At 53.9% G+C, this 27,701-nt stretch overlaps 1 protein-coding gene across 1 annotated transcript in view; it reads left to right on the top strand.

The window, feature by feature from the left end:
• The window catches only part of STYXL2 (serine/threonine/tyrosine interacting like 2), a 91,412-nt gene that overhangs the window by 52,901 nt on the left and 10,810 nt on the right, over positions 1–27,701 (top strand). Inside the window, exons 3-4 of the mRNA XM_078882411.1 lie at positions 22,887–23,121; positions 26,397–26,614. Of these exons, the coding sequence (XP_078738537.1) occupies positions 22,887–23,121; positions 26,397–26,614 (453 nt within the window). The remainder of the gene's footprint in view (positions 1–22,886; positions 23,122–26,396; positions 26,615–27,701) is intronic.

A 27,701-nucleotide genomic window follows, 5' to 3' on the forward strand; every position in this document is an offset into this window, starting at 1 on the left:
ACTCATCTACCCTGTCGCTCCGTGTGTGTGTGTCACTCATCTACCCTGTCGCTCCGTGTGTGTGTGTGTCACTCATCTACCCTGTCGCTCTGTGTGTGTGGATCACTCATTTACCCTGTCACTCCGTGTGTGTGTCACTCATCTACCCTGTCGCTCTGTGTGTGTCACTCATCTACCCTGTCGCTCCGTGTGTGTGTCACTCATCTACGCTGTCACTCCATGTGTGTGTCACTCATCTACCTTGTCGCTCCGTGTGTGTGTGTGTGGATCACTCATCTACCCTGTCGCTCCGTGTGTGTGTGTCACTCATCTACCCTGTCACTCCGTGTGTGTATCACTCATCTACCCTGTCGCTCCGTGTGTGTGTCACTCATCTACCCTCTCGCTCCGTATGTGTGTGCGTGTCACTCATCTACCCTGTCGCTCCGTGTGTGTGTTTGTATCACTCATCTACCCTGTCGCTCCGTGTGTGTATCACTCATCTACCCTGTCTCTCCGTGTGTGTGTGTCACTCATCTACCCTGTCGCTCCGTGTGTGTATCACTCATCTACCCTGTCGCTCTGTGTGTGTGTGTCACTCATCTACCCTGTCGCTACGTGTGTGTGTGTCACTCATCTACCCTGTCGCTACGTGTGTGTGTGTGTCACTCATCTACCCTGTCGCTACGTGTGTGTCACTCATCTACCCTGTCGCTCCGTGTGAGTGTGTGTCACTCATCTACCCTGTCGCTCCGTTTGTGTGTGTCACTCATCTACCCTGTTGCTCCGTTTGTGTGTGTGTGTCACTCATCTACCCTGTCGCTCCGTGTGTGTGTGTGTATCACTCATCTACCCTGTCGCTCCGTGTGTGTGTGTGGATCACTCATCTACCCTGTCGCTCCATGTGCGTGTGGATCACTCATCTACCCCGTCGCTCTGTGTGTGTGTGTCACTCATATACCCTGTCGCTCCGTGTGTGTGACACTCATCTACCCTGTCGCTCCGTGTGTGTGTGTCACTTATCTACACTGTCGCTCCGTGTGTGTGTGTCACTCATCTACCTTGTCGCTCCGTGTGTGTGTGTGTGTGGATCACTCATCTACCCTGTCGCTCCGTGTGTGTGTGTCACTCATCTACACTGTCGCTCCGTGTGTGTGTGTCACTCATCTACCCTGTCGCTCCTTGTGTGTGTGTGTGTGTATCACTCATCTACCCTGTCGCTCCGTGTGTGTGTGTGTCACTCAGCTACCCTGTCGCTCCGTGTGTGTGTGTATCACTCATCTACCCTGTCGCTCCGTGTGTGTGTGTGTCACTCATCTACCCTGTCACTCCGTGTGTGTGTATCACTCATCTACCCTGTCTCTCCGTGTGTGTGTGTCACTCATCTACCCTGTCTCTCCGTGTGTGTGTGTGGGGATCACTCATCTACCCTGTTGCTCCGTGTGTGTGTGTGTGTGTGTGTCAATCATCTACCCTGTCGCTCTGTGTGTGTGTGTCACTCATCTACCCTGTCGCTCCGTGTGTGTGTGTCACTCATCTACCCTGTCGCTCCGTGTGTGTGTGTCACTCATCTACACTGTCGGTCCGTGTGTCTGTGTGGATCACTCATCTACCCTGTCTCTCCGTGTGTGTGTGTGGGGATCACTCATCTACCCTGTTGCTCCGTGTGTGTGTGTGTCACTCATCTATCCTGTCACTCCGTGTGTGTGTGTTACTCATCTACCTTGTCGCTCCGTGTTTGTGTGTGTGTATCAGTCATCTAGCCCTGTTGCTCCGTGTGTGTGTGTCACTCATCTACCCTGTCGCTCCGTGTGTGTGTGTGTGTCACTTATCTTCCCTGTCGCTCCATGTGCATGTGGATCAATCATCTACCCTGTCGCTCCGTGTGTGTGTGTGTCACTCATCTACCATGTCGCTCCGTGTGTGTGTGTGTGTGTCACTCATCTACCCTGTCGCTCCGTGTGTGTGTGTCACTCATCTACCCTGTCGCTCCGTGTGTGTGTGTCACTCATCTACCCTGTCGCTCCGTGTGTGTGTCACTCATCTACCCTGTCGCTCCGTGTGTGTGTGTCACTCATCTACCCTGTCTCTCCGTGTGTGTGTGTGTGGGGATCACTCATCTACCCTGTTGCTCCGTGTGTGTGTGTGTGTGTCACTCATCTACCCTGTCGCTCCGTGTGTGTGTGTCACTCATCTACCCTGTCGCTCTGTGTGTGTGGATCACTCATTTATTCTGTCACTCCGTGTGTGTGTGTCACTCATCTACCCTGTCGCTCCGTGTGTGTGTGTGTCACTCATCTACCCTGTCGCTCCGTGTGTGTGTATCACTCATCTACCCTGTCTCTCCGTGTGTGTGTGTCACTCATCTACCCTGTCTCTCCGTGTGTGTGTGTGGGGATCACTCATCTACCCTGTTGCTCCGTGTGTGTGTGTGTGTCAATCATCTACCCTGTCGCTCTGTGTGTGTGTGTCACTCATCTACCCTGTCGCTCCGTGTGTGTGTGTCACTCATCTACCCTGTCGCTCCGTGTGTGTGTGTCACTCATCTACACTGTCGGTCCGTGTGTCTGTGTGGATCACTCATCTACCCTGTCTCTCCGTGTGTGTGTGTGGGGATCACTCATCTACCCTGTTGCTCCGTGTGTGTGTGTGTGTCACTCATCTATCCTGTCACTCCGTGTGTGTGTGTTACTCATCTACCTTGTCGCTCCGTGTTTGTGTGTGTGTATCAGTCATCTACCCCTGTTGCTCCGTGTGTGTGTGTCACTGATCTACCCTGTCGCTCCGTGTCTGTGTGTGTGTGTCACTTATCTTCCCTGTCGCTCCGTGTGCATGTGGATCACTCATCTACCCTGTCGCTCCGTGTGTGTGTGTGTCACTCATCTACCCTGTCGCTCCGTGTGTGTGTGTGTCACTCATCTACCCTGTCGCTCCGTGTGTGTGTGTCACTTATCTACCCTGTCGCTCCGTGTGTGTGTGTCACTCATCTACCCTGTCGCTCCGTGTGTGTGTGTGTGTCACTCATCTACCCTGTCTCTCCGTGTGTGTGTGTGTGGGGATCACTCATCTACCCTGTTGCTCCGTGTGTGTGTGTGTCACTCATCTACCCTGTCGCTCCGTGTGTGTGTGTGTGTCACTCATCTACCCTGTCGCTCTGTGTGTGTGGATCACTCATCTACTCTGTCACTCCGTGTGTGTGTGTCACTCATCTACCCTGTCGCTCTGTGTGTGTCACTCATCTACCCTGTCGCTCTGTGTGTGTGTGTGTGTCACTCATCTACGCTGTCACTCCGTGTGTGTGTCACTCATCTACCCTGTCGCTCCGTGTGTGTGTGTGTGTGGATCACTCATCTACCCTGTCGCTCCGTGTGTGTGTGTCACTCATCTACCCTCTCGCTCCGTATGTGTGTGTGTCACTCATCTACCCTGTCGCTCCATGTTTGTGTGTCACTCATCTACCCTGTCGCTCCGTGTGTGTGTGTGGATCACTCATCTACCCTGTTGCTCCGTGTGTGTGTGTGTGTGTGTCACTCATCTACCCTGTCGCTCCGTGTGTGTGTGTCACTCATCTACCCTGTCGCTCCGTGTGTGTGTGTCACTCATCTACCCTGTCGCTAAGTGTGTGTGTGTCACTCATCTACACTGTCGCTCCGTGTGTGTGTGTGGATCACTCATCTACCCTATCTCTCCGTGTGTGTGTGTGTGGGGATCACTCATCTACCCTGTTGCTCCGTGTGTGTGTGTGTCACTCATCTATCCTGTCACTCCGTGTGTGTGTTACTCATCTACCTTTTCGCTCCGTGTTTGTGTGTGTGTATCAGTCATCTACCCCTGTCGCTCCGTGTGTGTGTGTGTCACTCATCTACCCTGTCGCTCCATGTGTGTGTGTGTGTGGATCACTCATCTACCCTGTCGCTCCGTGTGTGTGTGTCACTCATCTACCCTGTCGCTCCGTGTGTGTGTGTCACTCATCTACCCTGTCGCTCCGTGTGTGTGTGTCACTCATCTACCCTGTCGCTCCGTGTGTGTGTGTCACTCATCTACACTGTCGCTCCGTGTGTGTGTGTGGATCACTCATCTACCCTGTCGCTCCGTGTGTGTCACTCATCTACCCTGTCGCTCCGTGTGTGTGTGTCACTCATCTACCCTGTCGCTCCGTGTGTGTGTGTGTGTCACTCATCTACCCTGTCTCTCCGTGTGTGTGTGTTACTCATCTACCTTGTCGCTCCGTGTTTGTGTGTGTGTATCAGTCATCTACCCCTGTCGCTCCGTGTGTGTGTCACTCATCTACCCTGTCGCTCCGTGTGTGTGTGTGTGTGTCACTCATCTACCCTGTCGCTCCGTGTGTGTGTGTGTGTCACTTATCTACCCTGTCGCTCCGTGTCCATGTGGATCACTCATCTACCCTGTCGCTCCGTGTGTGTGTGTGTGTGTCACTCATCTACCCTGTCGCTCCGTGTGTGTGTGTCACTCATCTACCCTGTCGCTCTGTGTGTGTGGATCACTCATCTACCCTGTCACTCCGTGTGTGTGTGTCACTCATCTACCCTGTCGCTCTGTGTGTGTCACTCATCTACCCTGTCGCTCCATGTGTGTGTGTGTGTCACTCATCTACGCTGTCACTCCGTGTGTGTGTCACTCATCTACCCTGTCGCTCCGTGTGTGTGTGTGTGTGGATCACTCATCTACCCTGTCGCTCCGTGTGTGTGTGTCACTCATCTACCCTGTCGCTCCGTGTGTGTGTCACTCATCTACACTGTCGCTCCGTGTGTGTGTATGGATCACTCATCTACCCTGTCGCTCCGTGTGTGTGTGTCACTCATCTACCCTGTCGCTCCGTGTGTGTGTGTCACTCATCTACCCTGTCGCTCCGTGTGTGTGTGTCACTCATCTACCCTGTCGCTCCGTGTGTGTGTGTGTGTCACTCATCTACCCTGTCTCTCCGTGTGTGTGTGTGGGGATCACTCATCTACCCTGTTGCTCCGTGTGTGTGTGTGTCACTCATCTACCCTGTAACTCCGTGTGTGTGTGTTACTCATCTACCTTGTCGCTCCGTGTTTGTGTGTGTGTATCAGTCATCTACCCCTGTCGCTCCGTGTGTGTGTGTCACTCATCTACCCTGTCGCTCCGTGTGTGTGTGTGTCACTTATCTACCCTGTCGCTCCGTGTGCATGTGGATCACTCATCTACCCTGCCGCTCCGTGTGTGTCACTCATCTACCCTGTCGCTCCGTGTGTGTGTGTGTCACTCATCTACCCTGTCGCTCTGTGTGTGTGGATCACTCATTTACCCTGTCACTCCGTGTGTGTGTCACTCATCTACCCTGTCGCTCCGTGTGTGTGTCACTCATCTACGCTGTCACTCCGTGTGTGTGTCACTCATCTACCTTGTCGCTCCGTGTGTGTGTGTGTGTGGATCACTCATCTACCCTGTCGCTCCGTGTGTCACTCATCTACCCTGTCACTCCGTGTGTGTATCACTCATCTACCCTGTCGCTCCGTGTGTGTGTGTCACTCATCTACCCTCTCGCTCCGTATGTGTGTGCGTGTCACTCATCTACCCTGTCGCTCCGTGTGTGTGTTTGTATCACTTATCTACCCTGTCGCTCCGTGTGTGTATCACTCATCTACCCTGTCTCTCCGTGTGTGTGTGTCACTCATCTACCCTGTCGCTCCGTGTGTGTATCACTCATCTACCCTGTCGCTCTGTGTGTGTGTGTCACTCATCTACCCTGTCGCTACATGTGTGTGTCACTCATCTACCCTGTCGCTACGTGTGTGTGTGTGTAACTCATCTACCCTGTCGCTACGTGTGTGTCACTCATCTACCCTGTCACTCCGTGTGTGTGTGTGTCACTCATCTACCCTGTCGCTCCGTGTGTGTGTGTCACTCATCTACCCTGTCGCTCCGTGTGTGTGTGTCACTCATCTACCCTGTCGCTCCGTGTGTGTGTGTGTATCACTCATCTACCCTGTCGCTCCGTGTGTGTGTGTGGATCACTCATCTACCCTGTCGCTCCATGTGCGTGTGGATCACTCATCTACCCCGTCGCTCTGTGTGTGTGTGTCACTCATATACCCTGTCGCTCCGTGTGTGTGACACTCATCTACCCTGTCGCTCCGTGTGTGTGTCACTCATCTACACTGTCGCTCCGTGTGTGTGTGGCACTCATCTAACTTGTCGCTCCGTGTGTGTGTGTGGATCACTCATCTACCCTGTCGCTTCGTGTGTGTGTGTGTCACTCATCTACACTGTCGCTCCGTGTGTGTGTGTCACTCATCTACCCTGTCGCTCCTTGTGTGTGTGTGTGTGTGTATCACTCATCTACCCTGTCGCTCCGTGTGTGTGTGTGTCACTCATCTATGCTGTCACTCCGTGTGTGTGTGTGTGTATCACTCATCTACCCTGTCGCTCCGTGTGTGTGTGTCACTCATCTACCCTGTCGCTCCGTGTGTGTGTGTCACTCATCTACCCTGTCGCTCCGTGTGTGTGTGTGTCACTCATCTACCCTGTCTCTCCGTGTGTGTGTGTGTTACTCATCTACCCTGTCGCTCCGTGTGTGTGTGTGTGTATCACTCATTTACCCTGTCGCTCCGTGTGTGTGTGTGGATCACTCATCTACCCTGTCGCTCCATGTGCGTGTGGATCACTCATCTACCCCGTCGCTCTGTGTGTGTGTGTCACTCATATACCCTGTCGCTCCGTGTGTGTGACACTCATCTACCCTGTCGCTCCGTGTGTGTGTGTCACTCATCTACACTGTCGCTCCGTGTGTGTGTGTCACTCATCTACCTTGTCGCTCCGTGTGTGTGTGTGTGGATCACTCATCTACCCTGTCGCTTCGTGTGTGTGTGTGTCACTCATCTACACTGTCGCTCCGTGTGTGTGTGTCACTCATCTACCCTGTCGCTCCTTGTGTGTGTGTGTGTGTATCACTCATCTACCCTGTCGCTCCGTGTGTGTGTGTGTCACTCATCTATGCTGTCACTCCGTGTGTGTGTGTGTGTATCACTCATCTACCCTGTCGCTCCGTGTGTGTGTGTCACTCATCTACCCTGTCGCTCTGTGTGTGTGGATCACTCATCTACCCTGTCACTCCGTGTGTGTGTGTCACTCATCTACCCTGTCGCTCTGTGTGTGTCACTCATCTACCCTGTCGCTCCATGTGTGTGTGTGTGTCACTCATCTACGCTGTCACTCCGTGTGTGTGTCACTCATCTACCCTGTCGCTCCGTGTGTGTGTGTGTGTGGATCACTCATCTACCCTGTCGCTCCGTGTGTGTGTGTCACTCATCTTCCCTGTCGCTCCGTGTGTGTGTCACTCATCTACACTGTCGCTCCGTGTGTGTGTATGCATCACTCATCTACCCTGTCGCTCCGTGTGTGTGTGTCACTCATCTACCCTGTCGCTCCGTGTGTGTGTGTCACTCATCTACCCTGTCGCTCCGTGTGTGTGTGTCACTCATCTACCCTGTCGCTCCGTGTGTGTGTGTGTGTCACTCATCTACCCTGTCTCTCCGTGTGTGTGTGTGGGGATCACTCATCTACCCTGTTGCTCCGTGTGTGTGTGTGTCACTCATCTACCCTGTAACTCCGTGTGTGTGTGTTACTCATCTACCTTGTCGCTCCGTGTTTGTGTGTGTGTATCAGTCATCTACCCCTGTCGCTCCGTGTGTGTGTGTCACTCATCTACCCTGTCGCTCCGTGTGTGTGTGTGTCACTTATCTACCCTGTCGCTCCGTGTGCATGTGGATCACTCATCTACCCTGCCGCTCCGTGTGTGTCACTCATCTACCCTGTCGCTCCGTGTGTGTGTGTGTGTCACTCATCTACCCTGTCGCTCTGTGTGTGTGGATCACTCATTTACCCTGTCACTCCGTGTGTGTGTCACTCATCTACCCTGTCGCTCCGTGTGTGTGTCACTCATCTACGCTGTCACTCCGTGTGTGTGTCACTCATCTACCTTGTCGCTCCGTGTGTGTGTGTGTGTGGATCACTCATCTACCCTGTCGCTCCGTGTGTCACTCATCTACCCTGTCACTCCGTGTGTGTATCACTCATCTACCCTGTCGCTCCGTGTGTGTGTGTCACTCATCTACCCTCTCGCTCCGTATGTGTGTGCGTGTCACTCATCTACCCTGTCGCTCCGTGTGTGTGTTTGTATCACTTATCTACCCTGTCGCTCCGTGTGTGTATCACTCATCTACCCTGTCTCTCCGTGTGTGTGTGTCACTCATCTACCCTGTCGCTCCGTGTGTGTATCACTCATCTACCCTGTCGCTCTGTGTGTGTGTGTCACTCATCTACCCTGTCGCTACATGTGTGTGTCACTCATCTACCCTGTCGCTACGTGTGTGTGTGTGTAACTCATCTACCCTGTCGCTACGTGTGTGTCACTCATCTACCCTGTCACTCCGTGTGTGTGTGTCACTCATCTACCCTGTCGCTCCGTGTGTGTGTGTCACTCATCTACCCTGTCGCTCCGTGTGTGTGTGTCACTCATCTACCCTGTCGCTCCGTGTGTGTGTGTGTATCACTCATCTACCCTGTCGCTCCGTGTGTGTGTGTGGATCACTCATCTACCCTGTCGCTCCATGTGCGTGTGGATCACTCATCTACCCCGTCGCTCTGTGTGTGTGTGTCACTCATATACCCTGTCGCTCCGTGTGTGTGACACTCATCTACCCTGTCGCTCCGTGTGTGTGTCACTCATCTACACTGTCGCTCCGTGTGTGTGTGGCACTCATCTAACTTGTCGCTCCGTGTGTGTGTGTGGATCACTCATCTACCCTGTCGCTTCGTGTGTGTGTGTGTCACTCATCTACACTGTCGCTCCGTGTGTGTGTGTCACTCATCTACCCTGTCGCTCCTTGTGTGTGTGTGTGTGTGTATCACTCATCTACCCTGTCGCTCCGTGTGTGTGTGTGTCACTCATCTATGCTGTCACTCCGTGTGTGTGTGTGTATCACTCATCTACCCTGTCGCTCCGTGTGTGTGTGTCACTCATCTACCCTGTCGCTCCGTGTGTGTGTGTCACTCATCTACCCTGTCGCTCCGTGTGTGTGTGTGTCACTCATCTACCCTGTCTCTCCGTGTGTGTGTGTGTTACTCATCTACCCTGTCGCTCCGTGTGTGTGTGTGTGTATCACTCATTTACCCTGTCGCTCCGTGTGTGTGTGTGGATCACTCATCTACCCTGTCGCTCCATGTGCGTGTGGATCACTCATCTACCCCGTCGCTCTGTGTGTGTGTGTCACTCATATACCCTGTCGCTCCGTGTGTGTGACACTCATCTACCCTGTCGCTCCGTGTGTGTGTGTCACTCATCTACACTGTCGCTCCGTGTGTGTGTGTCACTCATCTACCTTGTCGCTCCGTGTGTGTGTGTGTGTGTGGATCACTCATCTACCCTGTCGCTTCGTGTGTGTGTGTGTCACTCATCTACACTGTCGCTCCGTGTGTGTGTGTCACTCATCTACCCTGTCGCTCCTTGTGTGTGTGTGTGTGTATCACTCATCTACCCTGTCGCTCCGTGTGTGTGTGTGTCACTCATCTATGCTGTCACTCCGTGTGTGTGTGTGTGTATCACTCATCTACCCTGTCGCTCCGTGTGTGTGTGTCACTCATCTACCCTGTCGCTCCGTGTGTGTGTGTCACTCATCTACCCTGTCAATCCGTGTGTGTGTGTATCACTCATCTACCCTGTCTCTCCGTGTGTGTGTGTTACTCATCTACCTTGTCGCTCCGTGTTTGTGTGTGTGTATCAGTCATCTACCCCTGTCGCTCCGTGTGTGTGTCACTCATCTACCCTGTCGCTCCGTGTGTGTGTGTGTGTGTGTGTCACTCATCTACCCTGTCGCTCCGTGTGTGTGTGTGTGTCACTTATCTACCCTGTCGCTCCGTGTGCATGTGGATCACTCATCTACCCTGTCGCTCCGTGTGTGTGTGTGTGTGTGTCACTCATCTACCCTGTCGCTCCGTGTGTGTGTGTCACTCATCTACCCTGTCGCTCCGTGTGTGTGTGTCACTCATCTACCCTGTCTCTCCGTGTGTGTGTGTGGGGATCACTCATCTACCCTGTTGCTCCGTGTGTGTGTGTGTGTCACTCATCTACCCTGTAACTCCGTGTGTGTGTGTTACTCATCTACCTTGTCGCTCCGTGTTTGTGTGTGTGTATCAGTCATCTACCCCTGTCGCTCCGTGTGTGTGTCACTCATCTACCCTGTCGCTCCGTGTGTGTGTGTGTGTGTGTGTCACTCATCTACCCTGTCGCTCCGTGTGTGTGTGTGTGTCACTTATCTACCCTGTCGCTCCGTGTGCATGTGGATCACTCATCTACCCTGTCGCTCCGTGTGTGTGTGTGTGTGTGTCACTCATCTACCCTGTCGCTCCGTGTGTGTGTGTCACTCATCTACCCTGTCGCTCCGTGTGTGTGTGTCACTCATCTACCCTGTCTCTCCGTGTGTGTGTGTGGGGATCACTCATCTACCCTGTTGCTCCGTGTGTGTGTGTGTCACTCATCTACCCTGTAACTCCGTGTGTGTGTGTTACTCATCTACCTTGTCGCTCCGTGTTTGTGTGTGTGTATCAGTCATCTACCCCTGTCGCTCCGTGTGTGTGTGTCACTCATCTACCCTGTCGCTCCGTGTGTGTGTGTGTGTGTCACTCATCTACCCTGCCGCTCCGTGTGTGTGTGTCACTCATCTACCCTGCCGCTCCGTGTGTGTGTGTGTGTGTCACTCATCTACCCTGTCGCTCCGTGTGTGTGTGTGTCACTCATCTACCCTGTCGCTCTGTGTGTGTGGATCACTCATTTACCCTGTCACTCCGTGTGTGTGTCACTCATCTACCCTGTCGCTCCGTGTGTGTGTCACTCATCTACGCTGTCACTCCGTGTGTGTGTCACTCATCTACCTTGTCGCTCCGTGTGTGTGTGTGGATCACTCATCTACCCTGTCGCTCCGTGTGTCACTCATCTACCCTGTCACTCCGTGTGTGTATCACTCATCTACCCTGTCGCTCCGTGTGTGTGTGTCACTCATCTACCCTCTCGCTCCGTATGTGTGTGCGTGTCACTCATCTACCCTGTCGCTCCGTGTGTGTGTTTGTATCACTTATCTACCCTGTCGCTCCGTGTGTGTATCACTCATCTACCCTGTCTCTCCGTGTGTGTGTGTCACTCATCTACCCTGTCGCTCCGTGTGTGTATCACTCATCTACCCTGTCGCTCTGTGTGTGTGTGTCACTCATCTACCCTGTCGCTACATGTGTGTGTCACTCATCTACCCTGTCGCTACGTGTGTGTGTGTGTAACTCATCTACCCTGTCGCTACGTGTGTGTCACTCATCTACCCTGTCACTCCGTGTGTGTGTGTGTCACTCATCTACCCTGTCGCTCCGTGTGTGTGTGTCACTCATCTACCCTGTCGCTCCGTGTGTGTGTGTCACTCATCTACCCTGTCGCTCCGTGTGTGTGTGTGTATCACTCATCTACCCTGTCGCTCCGTGTGTGTGTGTGGATCACTCATCTACCCTGTCGCTCCATGTGCGTGTGGATCACTCATCTACCCCGTCGCTCTGTGTGTGTGTGTCACTCACACACACGGAGCGACAGGGTAGATGAGTGATACACACACACACACACAAGGAGCGACAGGGTAGATGAGTGACACACACACACGGAGCGACAGTGTAGATGAGTGACACACACACACACGAAGCGACAGGGTAGATGAGTGATCCACACACACACACGGAGCGACAAGTTAGATGAGTGCCACACACACACGGAGCGACAGTGTAGATGAGTGACACACACACGGAGCGACAGGGTAGATGAGTGTCACACACACGGAGCGACAGGGTATATGACACTCATCTACCCTGTCGCTCCGTGTGTGTGTCACTCATCTACACTGTCGCTCCGTGTGTGTGTGGCACTCATCTAACTTGTCGCTCCGTGTGTGTGTGTGGATCACTCATCTACCCTGTCGCTTCGTGTGTGTGTGTGTCACTCATCTACACTGTCGCTCCGTGTGTGTGTGTCACTCATCTACCCTGTCGCTCCTTGTGTTTGTGTGTGTGTGTATCACTCATCTACCCTGTCGCTCCGTGTGTGTGTGTGTCACTCATCTATGCTGTCACTCCGTGTGTGTGTGTGTGTATCACTCATCTACCCTGTCGCTCCGTGTGTGTGTGTCACTCATCTACCCTGTCGCTCCGTGTGTGTGTGTCACTCATCTACCCTGTCGCTCCGTGTGTGTGTGTGTCACTCATCTACCCTGTCTCTCCGTGTGTGTGTGTTACTCATCTACCCTGTCGCTCCGTGTGTGTGTGTGTGTATCACTCATTTACCCTGTCGCTCCGTGTGTGTGTGTGGATCACTCATCTACCCTGTCGCTCCATGTGCGTGTGGATCACTCATCTACCCCGTCGCTCTGTGTGTGTGTGTCACTCATATACCCTGTCGCTCCGTGTGTGTGACACTCATCTACCCTGTCGCTCCGTGTGTGTGTGTCACTCATCTACACTGTCGCTCTGTGTGTGTGTGTCACTCATCTACCTTGTCGCTCCGTGTGTGTGTGTGTGTGTGTGGATCACTCATCTACCCTGTCGCTTCGTGTGTGTGTGTGTCACTCATCTACACTGTCGCTCCGTGTGTGTGTGTCACTCATCTACCCTGTCGCTCCTTGTGTGTGTGTGTGTGTATCACTCATCTACCCTGTCGCTCCGTGTGTGTGTGTGTCACTCATCTATGCTGTCACTCCGTGTGTGTGTGTGTGTATCACTCATCTACCCTGTCGCTCCGTGTGTGTGTGTCACTCATCTACCCTGTCGCTCTGTGTGTGTGGATCACTCATCTACCCTGTCACTCCGTGTGTGTGTGTCACTCATCTACCCTGTCGCTCTGTGTGTGTCACTCATCTACCCTGTCGCTCCATGTGTGTGTGTGTGTCACTCATCTACGCTGTCACTCCGTGTGTGTGTCACTCATCTACCCTGTCGCTCCGTGTGTGTGTGTGTGTGGATCACTCATCTACCCTGTCGCTCCGTGTGTGTGTGTCACTCATCTACCCTGTCGCTCCGTGTGTGTGTCACTCATCTACACTGTCGCTCCGTGTGTGTGTATGGATCACTCATCTACCCTGTCGCTCCGTGTGTGTGTGTCACTCATCTACCCTGTCGCTCCGTGTGTGTGTGTCACTCATCTACCCTGTCGCTCCGTGTGTGTGTGTCACTCATCTACCCTGTCGCTCCGTGTGTGTGTGTGTGTCACTCATCTACCCTGTCTCTCCGTGTGTGTGTGTGGGGATCACTCATCTACCCTGTTGCTCCGTGTGTGTGTGTGTGTCACTCATCTACCCTGTAACTCCGTGTGTGTGTGTTACTCATCTACCTTGTCGCTCCGTGTTTGTGTGTGTGTATCAGTCATCTACCCCTGTCGCTCCGTGTGTGTGTGTCACTCATCTACCCTGTCGCTCCGTGTGTGTGTGTGTCACTTATCTACCCTGTCGCTCCGTGTGCATGTGGATCACTCATCTACCCTGCCGCTCCGTGTGTGTCACTCATCTACCCTGTCGCTCCGTGTGTGTGTGTGTCACTCATCTACCCTGTCGCTCTGTGTGTGTGGATCACTCATTTACCCTGTCACTCCGTGTGTGTGTCACTCATCTACCCTGTCGCTCCGTGTGTGTGTCACTCATCTACGCTGTCACTCCGTGTGTGTGTCACTCATCTACCTTGTCGCTCCGTGTGTGTGTGTGTGTGGATCACTCATCTACCCTGTCGCTCCGTGTGTCACTCATCTACCCTGTCACTCCGTGTGTGTATCACTCATCTACCCTGTCGCTCCGTGTGTGTGTGTCACTCATCTACCCTCTCGCTCCGTATGTGTGTGCGTGTCACTCATCTACCCTGTCGCTCCGTGTGTGTGTTTGTATCACTTATCTACCCTGTCGCTCCGTGTGTGTATCACTCATCTACCCTGTCTCTCCGTGTGTGTGTGTCACTCATCTACCCTGTCGCTCCGTGTGTGTATCACTCATCTACCCTGTCGCTCTGTGTGTGTGTGTCACTCATCTACCCTGTCGCTACATGTGTGTGTCACTCATCTACCCTGTCGCTACGTGTGTGTGTGTGTAACTCATCTACCCTGTCGCTACGTGTGTGTCACTCATCTACCCTGTCACTCCGTGTGTGTGTGTGTCACTCATCTACCCTGTCGCTCCGTGTGTGTGTGTCACTCATCTACCCTGTCGCTCCGTGTGTGTGTGTCACTCATCTACCCTGTCGCTCCGTGTGTGTGTGTGTATCACTCATCTACCCTGTCGCTCCGTGTGTGTGTGTGGATCACTCATCTACCCTGTCGCTCCATGTGCGTGTGGATCACTCATCTACCCCGTCGCTCTGTGTGTGTGTGTCACTCATATACCCTGTCGCTCCGTGTGTGTGACACTCATCTACCCTGTCGCTCCGTGTGTGTGTCACTCATCTACACTGTCGCTCCGTGTGTGTGTGGCACTCATCTAACTTGTCGCTCCGTGTGTGTGTGTGGATCACTCATCTACCCTGTCGCTTCGTGTGTGTGTGTGTCACTCATCTACACTGTCGCTCCGTGTGTGTGTGTCACTCATCTACCCTGTCGCTCCTTGTGTGTGTGTGTGTGTGTATCACTCATCTACCCTGTCGCTCCGTGTGTGTGTGTGTCACTCATCTATGCTGTCACTCCGTGTGTGTGTGTGTGTATCACTCATCTACCCTGTCGCTCCGTGTGTGTGTGTCACTCATCTACCCTGTCGCTCCGTGTGTGTGTGTCACTCATCTACCCTGTCGCTCCGTGTGTGTGTGTGTCACTCATCTACCCTGTCTCTCCGTGTGTGTGTGTGTTACTCATCTACCCTGTCGCTCCGTGTGTGTGTGTGTGTGTATCACTAATTTACCCTGTCGCTCCGTGTGTGTGTGTGGATCACTCATCTACCCTGTCGCTCCATGTGCGTGTGGATCACTCATCTACCCCGTCGCTCTGTGTGTGTGTGTCACTCATATACCCTGTCGCTCCGTGTGTGTGACACTCATCTACCCTGTCGCTCCGTGTGTGTGTGTCACTCATCTACACTGTCGCTCCGTGTGTGTGTGTCACTCATCTACCTTGTCGCTCCGTGTGTGTGTGTGTGTGGATCACTCATCTACCCTGTCGCTTCGTGTGTGTGTGTGTCACTCATCTACACTGTCGCTCCGTGTGTGTGTGTCACTCATCTACCCTGTCGCTCCTTGTGTGTGTGTGTGTGTATCACTCATCTACCCTGTCGCTCCGTGTGTGTGTGTGTCACTCATCTATGCTGTCACTCCGTGTGTGTGTGTGTGTATCACTCATCTACCCTGTCGCTCCGTGTGTGTGTGTCACTCATCTACCCTGTCGCTCCGTGTGTGTGTGTCACTCATCTACCCTGTCAATCCGTGTGTGTGTGTATCACTCATCTACCCTGTCTCTCCGTGTGTGTGTGTTACTCATCTACCTTGTCGCTCCGTGTTTGTGTGTGTGTATCAGTCATCTACCCCTGTCGCTCCGTGTGTGTGTCACTCATCTACCCTGTCGCTCCGTGTGTGTGTGTGTGTGTGTGTGTCACTCATCTACCCTGTCGCTCCGTGTGTGTGTGTGTGTCACTTATCTACCCTGTCGCTCCGTGTGCATGTGGATCACTCATCTACCCTGTCGCTCCGTGTGTGTGTGTGTGTGTGTCACTCATCTACCCTGTCGCTCCGTGTGTGTGTGTCACTCATCTACCCTGTCGCTCCGTGTGTGTGTGTCACTCATCTACCCTGTCTCTCCGTGTGTGTGTGTGGGGATCACTCATCTACCCTGTTGCTCCGTGTGTGTGTGTGTGTCACTCATCTACCCTGTAACTCCGTGTGTGTGTGTTACTCATCTACCTTGTCGCTCCGTGTTTGTGTGTGTGTATCAGTCATCTACCCCTGTCGCTCCGTGTGTGTGTGTCACTCATCTACCCTGTCGCTCCGTGTGTGTGTGTGTGTCACTCATCTACCCTGCCGCTCCGTGTGTGTGTGTCACTCATCTACCCTGCCGCTCCGTGTGTGTGTGTGTCACTCATCTACCCTGTCGCTCCGTGTGTGTGTGTGTCACTCATCTACCCTGTCGCTCTGTGTGTGTGGATCACTCATTTACCCTGTCACTCCGTGTGTGTGTCACTCATCTACCCTGTCGCTCCGTGTGTGTGTCACTCATCTACGCTGTCACTCCGTGTGTGTGTCACTCATCTACCTTGTCGCTCCGTGTGTGTGTGGATCACTCATCTACCCTGTCGCTCCGTGTGTCACTCATCTACCCTGTCACTCCGTGTGTGTATCACTCATCTACCCTGTCGCTCCGTGTGTGTGTGTCACTCATCTACCCTCTCGCTCCGTATGTGTGTGCGTGTCACTCATCTACCCTGTCGCTCCGTGTGTGTGTTTGTATCACTCATCTACCCTGTCGCTCCGTGTGTGTGTTTGTATCACTCATCTACCCTGTCGCTCCGTGTGTGTATCACTCATCTACCCTGTCGCTTCGTGTGTGTGTGTGTCACTCATCTACACTGTCGCTCCGTGTGTGTGTGTCACTCATCTACCCTGTCGCTCCTTGTGTGTGTGTGTGTGTATCACTCATCTACCCTGTCGCTCCGTGTGTGTGTGTGTCACTCATCTATGCTGTCACTCCGTGTGTGTGTGTGTGTATCACTCATCTACCCTGTCGCTCCGTGTGTGTGTGTCACTCATCTACCCTGTCGCTCCGTGTGTGTGTGTCACTCATCTACCCTGTCAATCCGTGTGTGTGTGTATCACTCATCTACCCTGTCTCTCCGTGTGTGTGTGTTACTCATCTACCTTGTCGCTCCGTGTTTGTGTGTGTGTATCAGTCATCTACCCCTGTCGCTCCGTGTGTGTGTCACTCATCTACCCTGTCGCTCCGTGTGTGTGTGTGTGTGTGTCACTCATCTACCCTGTCGCTCCGTGTGTGTGTGTGTGTCACTTATCTACCCTGTCGCTCCGTGTGCATGTGGATCACTCATCTACCCTGTCGCTCCGTGTGTGTGTGTGTGTGTGTCACTCATCTACCCTGTCGCTCCGTGTGTGTGTGTCACTCATCTACCCTGTCGCTCCGTGTGTGTGTGTCACTCATCTACCCTGTCTCTCCGTGTGTGTGTGTGGGGATCACTCATCTACCCTGTTGCTCCGTGTGTGTGTGTGTGTCACTCATCTACCCTGTAACTCCGTGTGTGTGTGTTACTCATCTACCTTGTCGCTCCGTGTTTGTGTGTGTGTATCAGTCATCTACCCCTGTCGCTCCGTGTGTGTGTGTCACTCATCTACCCTGTCGCTCCGTGTGTGTGTGTGTGTCACTCATCTACCCTGCCGCTCCGTGTGTGTGTGTCACTCATCTACCCTGCCGCTCCGTGTGTGTGTGTGTCACTCATCTACCCTGTCGCTCCGTGTGTGTGTGTGTCACTCATCTACCCTGTCGCTCTGTGTGTGTGGATCACTCATTTACCCTGTCACTCCGTGTGTGTGTCACTCATCTACCCTGTCGCTCCGTGTGTGTGTCACTCATCTACGCTGTCACTCCGTGTGTGTGTCACTCATCTACCTTGTCGCTCCGTGTGTGTGTGGATCACTCATCTACCCTGTCGCTCCGTGTGTCACTCATCTACCCTGTCACTCCGTGTGTGTATCACTCATCTACCCTGTCGCTCCGTGTGTGTGTGTCACTCATCTACCCTCTCGCTCCGTATGTGTGTGCGTGTCACTCATCTACCCTGTCGCTCCGTGTGTGTGTTTGTATCACTCATCTACCCTGTCGCTCCGTGTGTGTATCACTCATCTACCCTGTCTCTCCGTGTGTGTGTGTCACTCATCTACCCTGTCGCTCCGTGTGTGTATCACTCATCTACCCTGTCGCTCTGTGTGTGTGTGTCACTCATCTACCCTGTCGCTACGTGTGTGTGTGTCACTCATCTACCCTGTCGCTACGTGTGTGTAACTCATCTACCCTGTCGCTACGTGTGTGTCACTCATCTACCCTGTCACTCCGTGTGTGTGTGTGTCACTCATCTACCCTGTCGCTCCGTGTGTGTGTGTGTGTGTCACTCATCTACCCTGTCGCTCCGTGTGTGTGTGTCACTCATCTACCCTGTCGCTCCGTGTGTGTGTGTCACTCATCTACCCTGTCTCTCCGTGTGTGTGTGTGGGGATCACTCATCTACCCTGTAACTCCGTGTGTGTGTGTTACTCATCTACCTTGTCGCTCCGTGTTTGTGTGTGTGTATCAGTCATCTACCCCTGTCGCTCCGTGTGTGTGTGTCACTCATCTACCCTGTCGCTCCGTGTGTGTGTGTGTGTGTCACTCATCTACCCTGCCGCTCCGTGTGTGTGTGTCACTCATCTACCCTGCCGCTCCGTGTGTGTGTGTGTGTCACTCATCTACCCTGTCGCTCCGTGTGTGTGTGTGTCACTCATCTACCCTGTCGCTCTGTGTGTGTGGATCACTCATTTACCCTGTCACTCCGTGTGTGTGTCACTCATCTACCCTGTCGCTCCGTGTGTGTGTCACTCATCTACGCTGTCACTCCGTGTGTGTGTCACTCATCTACCTTGTCGCTCCGTGTGTGTGTGTGGATCACTCATCTACCCTGTCGCTCCGTGTGTCACTCATCTACCCTGTCACTCCGTGTGTGTATCACTCATCTACCCTGTCGCTCCGTGTGTGTGTGTCACTCATCTACCCTCTCGCTCCGTATGTGTGTGCGTGTCACTCATCTACCCTGTCGCTCCGTGTGTGTGTTTGTATCACTCATCTACCCTGTCGCTCCGTGTGTGTATCACTCATCTACCCTGTCTCTCCGTGTGTGTGTGTCACTCATCTACCCTGTCGCTCCGTGTGTGTATCACTCATCTACCCTGTCGCTTTGTGTGTGTGTGTCACTCATCTACCCTGTCGCTACGTGTGTGTGTGTCACTCATCTACCCTGTCGCTACGTGTGTGTAACTCATCTACCCTGTCGCTACGTGTGTGTCACTCATCTACCCTGTCACTCCGTGTGTGTGTGTGTCACTCATCTACCCTGTCGCTCCGTGTGTGTGTGTCACTCATCTACCCTGTCGCTCCGTGTGTGTGTGTCACTCATCTACCCTGTCGCTCCATGTGTGTGTGTGTGTGTGTATCACTCATCTACCCTGTCGCTCCGTGTGTGTGTGTGGATCACTCATCTACCCTGTCGCTCCATGTGCGTGTGGATCACTCATCTACCCCGTCGCTCTGTGTGTGTGTGTCACTCATATACCCTGTCGCTCCGTGTGTGTGACACTCATCTACCCTGTCGCTCCGTGTGTGTGTCACTCATCTACACTGTCGCTCCGTGTGTGTGTGTCACTCATCTACCTTGTCGCTCCGTGTGTGTGTGTGTGGATCACTCATCTACCCTGTCGCTTCGTGTGTGTGTGTGTCACTCATCTACACTGTCGCTCCGTGTGTGTGTCACTCATCTACCCTGTCGCTCCTTGTGTGTGTGTGTGTATCACTCATCTACCCTGTCGCTCCGTGTGTGTGTGTGTCACTCATCTATGCTGTCACTCCGTGTGTGTGTGTGTGTATCACTCATCTACCCTGTCGCTCCGTGTGTGTGTGTCACTCATCTACCCTGTCGCTCCGTGTGTGTGTGTCACTCATCTACCCTGTCGCTCCGTGTGTGTGTCACTCATCTACCCTGTCTCTCCGTGTGTGTGTGTTACTCATCTACCCTGTCGCTCCGTGTGTGTGTGTGTGTATCACTCATCTACCCTGTCGCTCCGTGTGTGTGTGTGGATCACTCATCTACCCTGTCGCTCCATGTGCGTGTGGATCACTCATCTACCCCGTTGCTCTGTGTGTGTGTGTCACTCATATACCCTGTCGCTCCGTGTGTGTGACACTCATCTACCCTGTCGCTCCGTGTGTGTGTGTCACTCATCTACACTGTCGCTCCGTGTGTGTGTGTCACTCATCTACCTTGTCGCTCCGTGTGTGTGTGTGTGTGGATCACTCATCTACCCTGTCGCTTCGTGTGCGTGTGTCACTCATCTACACTGTCGCTCCGTGTGTGTGTGTCACTCATCTACCCTGTCGCTCCTTGTGTGTGTGTGTGTGTATCACTCATCTACCCTGTCGCTCCGTGTGTGTGTGTGTCACTCATCTATGCTGTCACTCCGTGTGTGTGTGTGTGTATCACTCATCTACCCTGTCGCTCCGTGTGTGTGTGTCACTCATCTACCCTGTCGCTCCGTGTGTGTGTGTCACTCATCTACCCTGTCGCTCCGTGTGTGTGTGTGTGTGTCACTCATCTACCCTGTCTCTCCGTGTGTGTGTTACTCATCTACCTTGTCGCTCCGTGTTTATGTGTGTGTATCAGTCATCTACCCCTGTCGCTCCGTGTGTGTGTCACTCATCTACCCTGTCGCTCCGTGTGTGTGTGTGTGTGTCACTCATCTACCCTGTCGCTCCGTGTGTGTGTGTGTGTCACTTATCTACCCTGTCGCTCCGTGTGCATGTGGATCACTCATCTACCCTGTCGCTCGTGTGTGTGTGTGTCACTCATCTACCCTGTCGCTCCGTGTGTGTGTGTCACTCATCTACCCTGTCGCTCTGTGTGTGTGGATCACTCATCTACCCTGTCACTCCGTGTGTGTGTGTCACTCATCTACCCTGTCGCTCTGTGTGTGTCACTCATCTACCCTGTCGCTCCGTGTGTGTGTGTGTCACTCATCTACGCTGTCACTCCGTGTGTGTGTCACTCATCTACCCTGTCGCTCCGTGTGTGTGTGTGTCACTCATCTATGCTGTCACTCCGTGTGTGTGTGTGTGTGTATCACTCATCTACCCTGTCGCTCCGTGTGTGTGTGTCACTCATCTACCCTGTCGCTCCGTGTGTGTGTGTCACTCATCTACCCTGTCGCTCCGTGTGTGTGTGTGTGTGTCACTCATCTACCCTGTCTCTCCGTGTGTGTGTTACTCATCTACCTTGTCGCTCCGTGTTTGTGTGTGTGTATCAGTCATCTACCCCTGTCGCTCCGTGTGTGTGTCACTCATCTACCCTGTCGCTCCGTGTGTGTGTGTGTGTGTGTCACTCATCTACCCTGTCGCTCCGTGTGTGTGTGTGTGTCACTTATCTACCCTGTCGCTCCGTGTGCATGTGGATCACTCATCTACCCTGTCGCTCGTGTGTGTGTGTGTCACTCATCTACCCTGTCGCTCCGTGTGTGTGTGTCACTCATCTACCCTGTCGCTCTGTGTGTGTGGATCACTCATCTACCCTGTCACTCCGTGTGTGTGTGTGTCACTCATCTACCCTGTCGCTCTGTGTGTGTCACTCATCTACCCTGTCGCTCCGTGTGTGTGTGTGTCACTCATCTACGCTGTCACTCCGTGTGTGTGTCACTCATCTACCCTGTCGCTCCGTGTGTGTGTGTGTGTGGATCACTCATCTACCCTGTCGCTCCGTGTGTGTGTGTCACTCATCTACCCTGTCGCTCCGTGTGTGTGTCACTCATCTACACTGTCGCTCCGTGTGTGTGTGTGGATCACTCATCTACCCTGTCGCTCCGTGTGTGTGTGTCACTCATCTACCCTGTCGCTCCGTGTGTGTGTGTCACTCATCTACCCTGTCGCTCCGTGTGTGTGTGTCACTCATCTACCCTGTCGCTCCGTGTGTGTGTGTCACTCATCTACCCTGTCTCTCCGTGTGTGTGTGTGGGGATCACTCATCTACCCTGTTGCTCCGTGTGTGTGTGTGTGTCACTCATCTACCCTGTCGCTCCGTGTGTGTGTGTGTCACTCATCTACCCTGTCGCTCTGTGTGTGTGGATCACTCATTTACCCTGTCACTCCGTGTGTGTGTCACTCATCTACCCTGTCGCTCTGTGTGTGTCACTCATCTACCCTGTCGCTCCGTATGTGTCACTCATCTACGCTGTCACTCCGTGTGTGTGTCACTCATCTACCCTGTGGTTAAGTGTGTGTGCCCTCATTTTCCTACTCTGTGAAGAGCAAAATGTACGAGTTATTACTGACTTATCTGATATAGATTTATTTCGCACCTAAATCCAAAGCACTTTACAACAAGGATAACATTGTACAGAAGTTGATAGTGGTTAAAAAAAGAGTGGGGTTATTAAAAGTAGTGGTGTAGTTATGGTGACAGGACGGGTGGGAGTGGTTAAGGAGGGAATGGGTAGTGATAGGGGTTGGGGTAGTGGTGGGGGTAGGGATTGGGGGTTGGAGTGGGGTTGGGGTAGGGTTGGGGTAGTGGTGGGGTTTTGGAGTAAGGATGGGGTAGTGATAGGGGTTGGGGTAGTGGTGGGGGTTGGGGTAGGGATTGGGGTAGTGATAGGGGTTGGGGTAGGCCTTGTCGTATCTGGGGCGTGGGAGCAGAGAGTAGCAGTGGGCATTAGAACACATGTGCACACGTATCGTCACATGTTTGCTATGCATGTGTCAATGGGCACCCTGGACACCTTGAACACCCTTGCTGCACCCCAATGCTCCATCTCAAGGGATTACACAGGTGCAATGTTTCTAAAACAACAACAAAATAAATCCGTTGATCGTAAACAGGGAATCCATTTCACGATGAATCGACACGTCACTGGACCCCCGCTGCCTGGGGTGGCCTGCAGGAGCCTTTGTGTAGGCCTGTTCAGAGCCCTGCGAGAGGCCCATGCAATGGCTTTTCCAGAGGCCTGTGGGAGGTCCATGCCCTTGAGAGGCCTTTGTGTAGGCCTGTGCAGAGCCCTGCGAGACGCCCTGGTGGGGCTTTGCAAGGCCCGTGCAGCCAGCCAACACGTTACCGTGCTCACCGCCGTAATTGTCCCGTGTCCCACAGACCTGGGCGAGCGCAAGGTGCGGCTCACGGAGTCGGGAGGCCCCGGGCGCAGCGAGTGCGCGGAGCAGCTGCTGGTGGAGGACCTGTACCGACGCGTGCAGGACAAGAGTGACAAGTCGGGCCGCTACGGCACGCCCAGCGTCATGGAGATCCAGCGGGCGCTGTCCGGGGGCCGCATGGAGACGCCCAAGAACGCGGCCGACCTCGTGTGGGACGGCATCTACATCGGGGACGTGTAAGTGAGCGAGTGAGTGTGGGTGAGCGAGTGTGTGGGTGAATGTGGGTGAGCGAGCGAGAGTGTGGGTGAGTGAGTGTGGGTGAGTGAGTGTGGGTGAGCGAGAGTGTGTGGGTGAGCGGGTGAGCGAGAGAGTGTGTGGGTGAGTGGGTGAGCGAGCGAGTGTGTGGGTGAGCGGGCGAGCGAGTGTGTGGGTGAGCGGGTGAGCGAGCGAGTGTGTGGGTGAGCGGGTGAGCGAGCGAGTGTGTGGGTGAGCGGGTGAGCGAGCGAGTGCGTGGGTGAGTGTGGGTGAGCGAGAGAGAGTGTGCGTGGGTGAGCGAGTGTAAATGAGTGTGGATGAGGCAGCGAGTGTGTGGGTGAGTGTGGGTGAGCTAGCGAGTGTGTGGGTGAGTGTGAGCATACGTGTGCATAGGGGTCCCCCGTGTGTGTGGTGTGGGTGAGTGAGTGAGTGAGTGTGCGTCTGTGGGGAGCGGTAGTGGAGCGGTAAGCATGCTGCGCTACGAACCTGGCAACCGAGTTCGATTCCCGCTCACGGCCAACACCAGTGACGATTATCTGAACCGGCCCTGGGCCTCCCTTAGGTCGACTCAGCCACTGGGGGAGACAAAGGCGGCCGGGCGTGGTGTTGACTACTCACCCCCTTGTGTGCCGTGCCAGCCTTTATAGGTGCTCGCTAACAGCACTTGCCCCTACAGTCTGTTAAGGCTATACGGGGGGTCTTTGTCTGTGCGAGTGTGACCTGCTGTCATGCGTGCCATCTCGTGAGTCACGATGGCGAGAGGAGAGAAAGAGTGACAGAGCGCATGTGGGGTGAACATCCCGGCCCAAAGTGATCATGCCGTGGTGTGTGTTATAGTGGTTTGCGTCAAACTAGGACCGATATCTAACACATTCACCCAGCGTCCTTGCCTTTAAACTACCTGACAGTTCACCAGCAATGTTCAAACAAAGCCCGAACCAACGCTGCTGGAATGCGCTCCCAGAAGGAAAGCCCTGTGGCTGATGGGATGTGTAAAATGAGGCGTCTCGCGTCAGCTCAATTCGTTATTTTCCAAATCATCTGGTGACGCTACCAGTGGTGCACAAACAACAACAACAACAACTCAACACACTCCGTGTCAATAACAACACCGCGTTCGTGCGTGTGGGCTTACAAGCAAGAACAAAATACATGCAATGGGCGACTTTCAGACAACAGGCCTTCTTCAAAGCGCACATGTATATGGACGTGCATCATAACATACACCGGTCAACATAAAACAGACTAAAATCTAAATTTGAATCAGCAAATCTGTTTGATTAGTCTTTAATTCACCCTGTCACCAATTTTAACACGATGCGAAGGTTTATTCAGTCGACCTAGACTTGCTAAAAAAGATCAACATTGACCTTTCATTTGGGTCCGTTGAATCGATGGACAGTCGGACCAAGCCTCGGGCACGAGGAGTCAAATCTGCCTTTGGAACACGGAGCAGCTATACGGCAACAGACTGCGAAGCTTCGTGTTCAGCCGCTCGTTATAACATTCTATCTTCCGACTGCTTTGACATCACAATAACTGATTTTGACGCACCACCCTGCAAGATTTTCTCACCGGAGTTGCGAATCGTGGGAAAATTAATAATGAATGCGTTTTGTTTTTTACTTTACTGCGCACCACCTTCATTATGTTCATATAGAGAGGCCAGAGAGAGAGAGAGCAGTAGCTTGAAACTGCGTTTGTCGATGCCTCCAGAGCCATGAAGCGCCTGTCCAGGCTCTACCGGGGGGGTGTGGGTGGGGGGGGATCTTCGCCTTTGTTCATCGTTCGCAGCAGCCAGCAGAGGGCGCTATGGAATGCTGCGCCGGGGCCGCTCGCTTCAGCAAGGGTGCCACGCTGCCGATTTCACGTGCATCAATGGGTTAACGTTCGCCTCCGAATTGAATTCATCTTCTTGGTTTTGGGCGGCAGGGCGGCGCTGCAGTAGTGCGGACGCTCGCGTCTCACGGCAAGAAAGGGGGGCGGGCGGGGCGGGCGGGGCGGGCGAGGGGGGCGGGGGGGGGGGCGAGGGGGCCGGGGGGGGACACTGGGTTCGAGTCTTGACCCCCCCGTGAAAGTTTACACATTGGGGGGCCGTCCATAAATGACGTCACGCATCTAGGGGGGGGGCAGACATTTGTGACGATGTGACGTCACATCAAAATTCGCAACGTTAAATAAATATAGGCAACACGTTCTACTTAACTAAATAGACTTTTTTAATACATGTTTTCTCTTACAACATCAGAGTGCAGCGCCACATTAAATACGCACTACAATGACAATAGTTTAAAGCGATTTGAAGCATGTTTAAAAAAAAATTTGGGGGGGGGGCAGTGGTTTGTGACGTCATATTTGAGGGGGGTCTGACTTTTTGTGACGCCGTGTGACGATGGGGGGGAGGGGGGGCCAAAAATCGTCCAAAATCGCGTGACGTCATTTATGAACGGCCTCTTGGTGCAGGGATGGGGCTGCTCGGTGTGTGTGACGTGGTGTGGAGTGGTGGCGCAGTAATTAGCACGCTGCGCTACGGACCCAGTGGCCCGAGTTCGATTCCCGCTGACGGCCAACACCAATGACGATGATCTGAACTAGTCCCGGGCCTTCCCTAGGTCGACTCCGCCTCAAATGGGTACCTGGTGCGATGTGTAAACATCATCACCAGCAGGGTGTGGGGCTTGCCCCCCACCCCCTCGTGTGCCGTGCCGGCCTTCATAGGTGCTGCTCGCTAACAGCACTTGCCTCAACAGTCTGTTAAGGCTAGACGGGGGATCTTTGTCTCGTATTTGAACACATACGTGTGTGAGGGTGAGCGGTGGCGCAGTGGTTAGCGTTGCTTTGTGCTCTTGACCAATCAAAATGGCAGCGATATTTTCTAACCAGTTCTGGGCCTCCCCTAGGTCGAAAAAATTGTGGCGTGTGTGTGTGTAAAGTATTAAACACTGGGGGAGACAAAGGCGGCCGGGCGTGGCGGTGCTGGCCACCCACCCCCCTCGTAGGGGCCGCTCGCTTCACAGCAGCCTAGCAAACTTTCCCCAAGTCCGCTCGGCTGTACGGGGGATCTCTATCTTGTGTGTTAAAACACACACACGCACGTGTGTGCGGGTGAGCAGTGGCACAGTGGTTAATGCTGCGCTGTGCCCCGTGACCAATAAAAGTGGCAGTGGTTCTGGACCTCCCCGAGGTGGACTCAGCCTTAAATAACGAAAAATGGGGGGTGGGGACCTTTTTCCGTTTTGTGTGGCGCCGTCCCCAGGAGCGTGGCCATGAACCGCGCGCGGCTCAAGCGTATGGCGGTGACGCACGTGGTGAACGCGGCGCACGGCACCGGCGTGTTCACGGGCCACGAGTTCTACCGCGGCATGGAGCTCGCCTACCTGGCCGTGCCCGCCGACGACTTCCCCGATTTCGACATCAGCGGCCACTTCTACCCAGCGGCCGCCTTCATCGATGAGGCCCTGCTCACCCACAAGGGTACCGCACACGCACACGCTTGCTCGCTCCACCATCGCTCCACCATCGCTCCACCCACGCTCCACCCTCGCTCCACCCGTGCACCACCCTCGCTCCACCCTCTCTCCAACCTCGCTCCACCCTCGCTCCACCCACGATCCACCCTCGCTCCATCCTCGCTCCACCCTCGCTCCATCCACGCTCCACCCTCGCTCCACCCTCGCTCCACCCTCGCTCCACCCCCGCTCCACCCTCGCTCCACCCACGCTCCACCCTCTCTCCACCATCGCTCCACCCTCGTTCCACCCACGCTCCACCCTCGCTCCACCCTCGCCTCACCCTCGCACCACCCTCCGGTGTGGGGAATGGTGGTGCAGCGGTTAGCACGCTGCGCTATGAACCCAGCAACAACCCGAGGTCAATTCCCGCTCACAGCAACCAACACCAGTGACGATTAATTATTATCTGAACCGGTCCTGGGCCTCGACTCAACATCAAATCAGTACCTGGTCCAGTGTGTAGTAAACATCGCCATTGGGGAGACAAAGGCGGCCGGGAGTGGTGCTGGTCAACCACCCCTTTATGTGCCATGCCGCCCTTCATAGGTGCTCACTAACAGCACTTGCCCGAACAGTTTGTAGGGTCTTTTTTGTCTTTTTATGCAATTGGCGTAATTAAACTCTCACCTTTGAACAGTGTTATTTATTTCGTGCAAATAATTATGCCGTTTACCCAGGAGGGTCCTGCCAAGTTGTTCTCAGTAGGGGCGGGCGATGTTGCTGCTGGTGCGTGATCCCACATTGAGTAATTTACAGGTAACTTGCCAGCATTTGGATGTTTGGGCGAATTCCGTGTCCACTGTGCGTGGTTTATTTGAGCTAAAACCGCAGATCCCGGAGGAGAACAGTCAAGGCCTCTAAAGCCACGGGGGGATAGACCTGCCTCACCTGGTTTGCCTGCCCAGGTCCTTGCAACATCTCCATCATCATCAGCAGCAGCGGCTATGATCTATCCACTCCTGGATGACGTCCAACGAGTTGAACGTACAAACTCTACGCAGAAAGAAGGCTCCCCGAGTCAAGGCTCGAACCCAGGCCCCCTTTTGCTG

This window comes from Lampetra fluviatilis, chromosome 65 (assembly GCF_964198595.1).
Source record: "Lampetra fluviatilis chromosome 65, kcLamFluv1.1, whole genome shotgun sequence".
Taxonomy (NCBI): Eukaryota; Metazoa; Chordata; class Hyperoartia; order Petromyzontiformes; family Petromyzontidae; genus Lampetra; species Lampetra fluviatilis.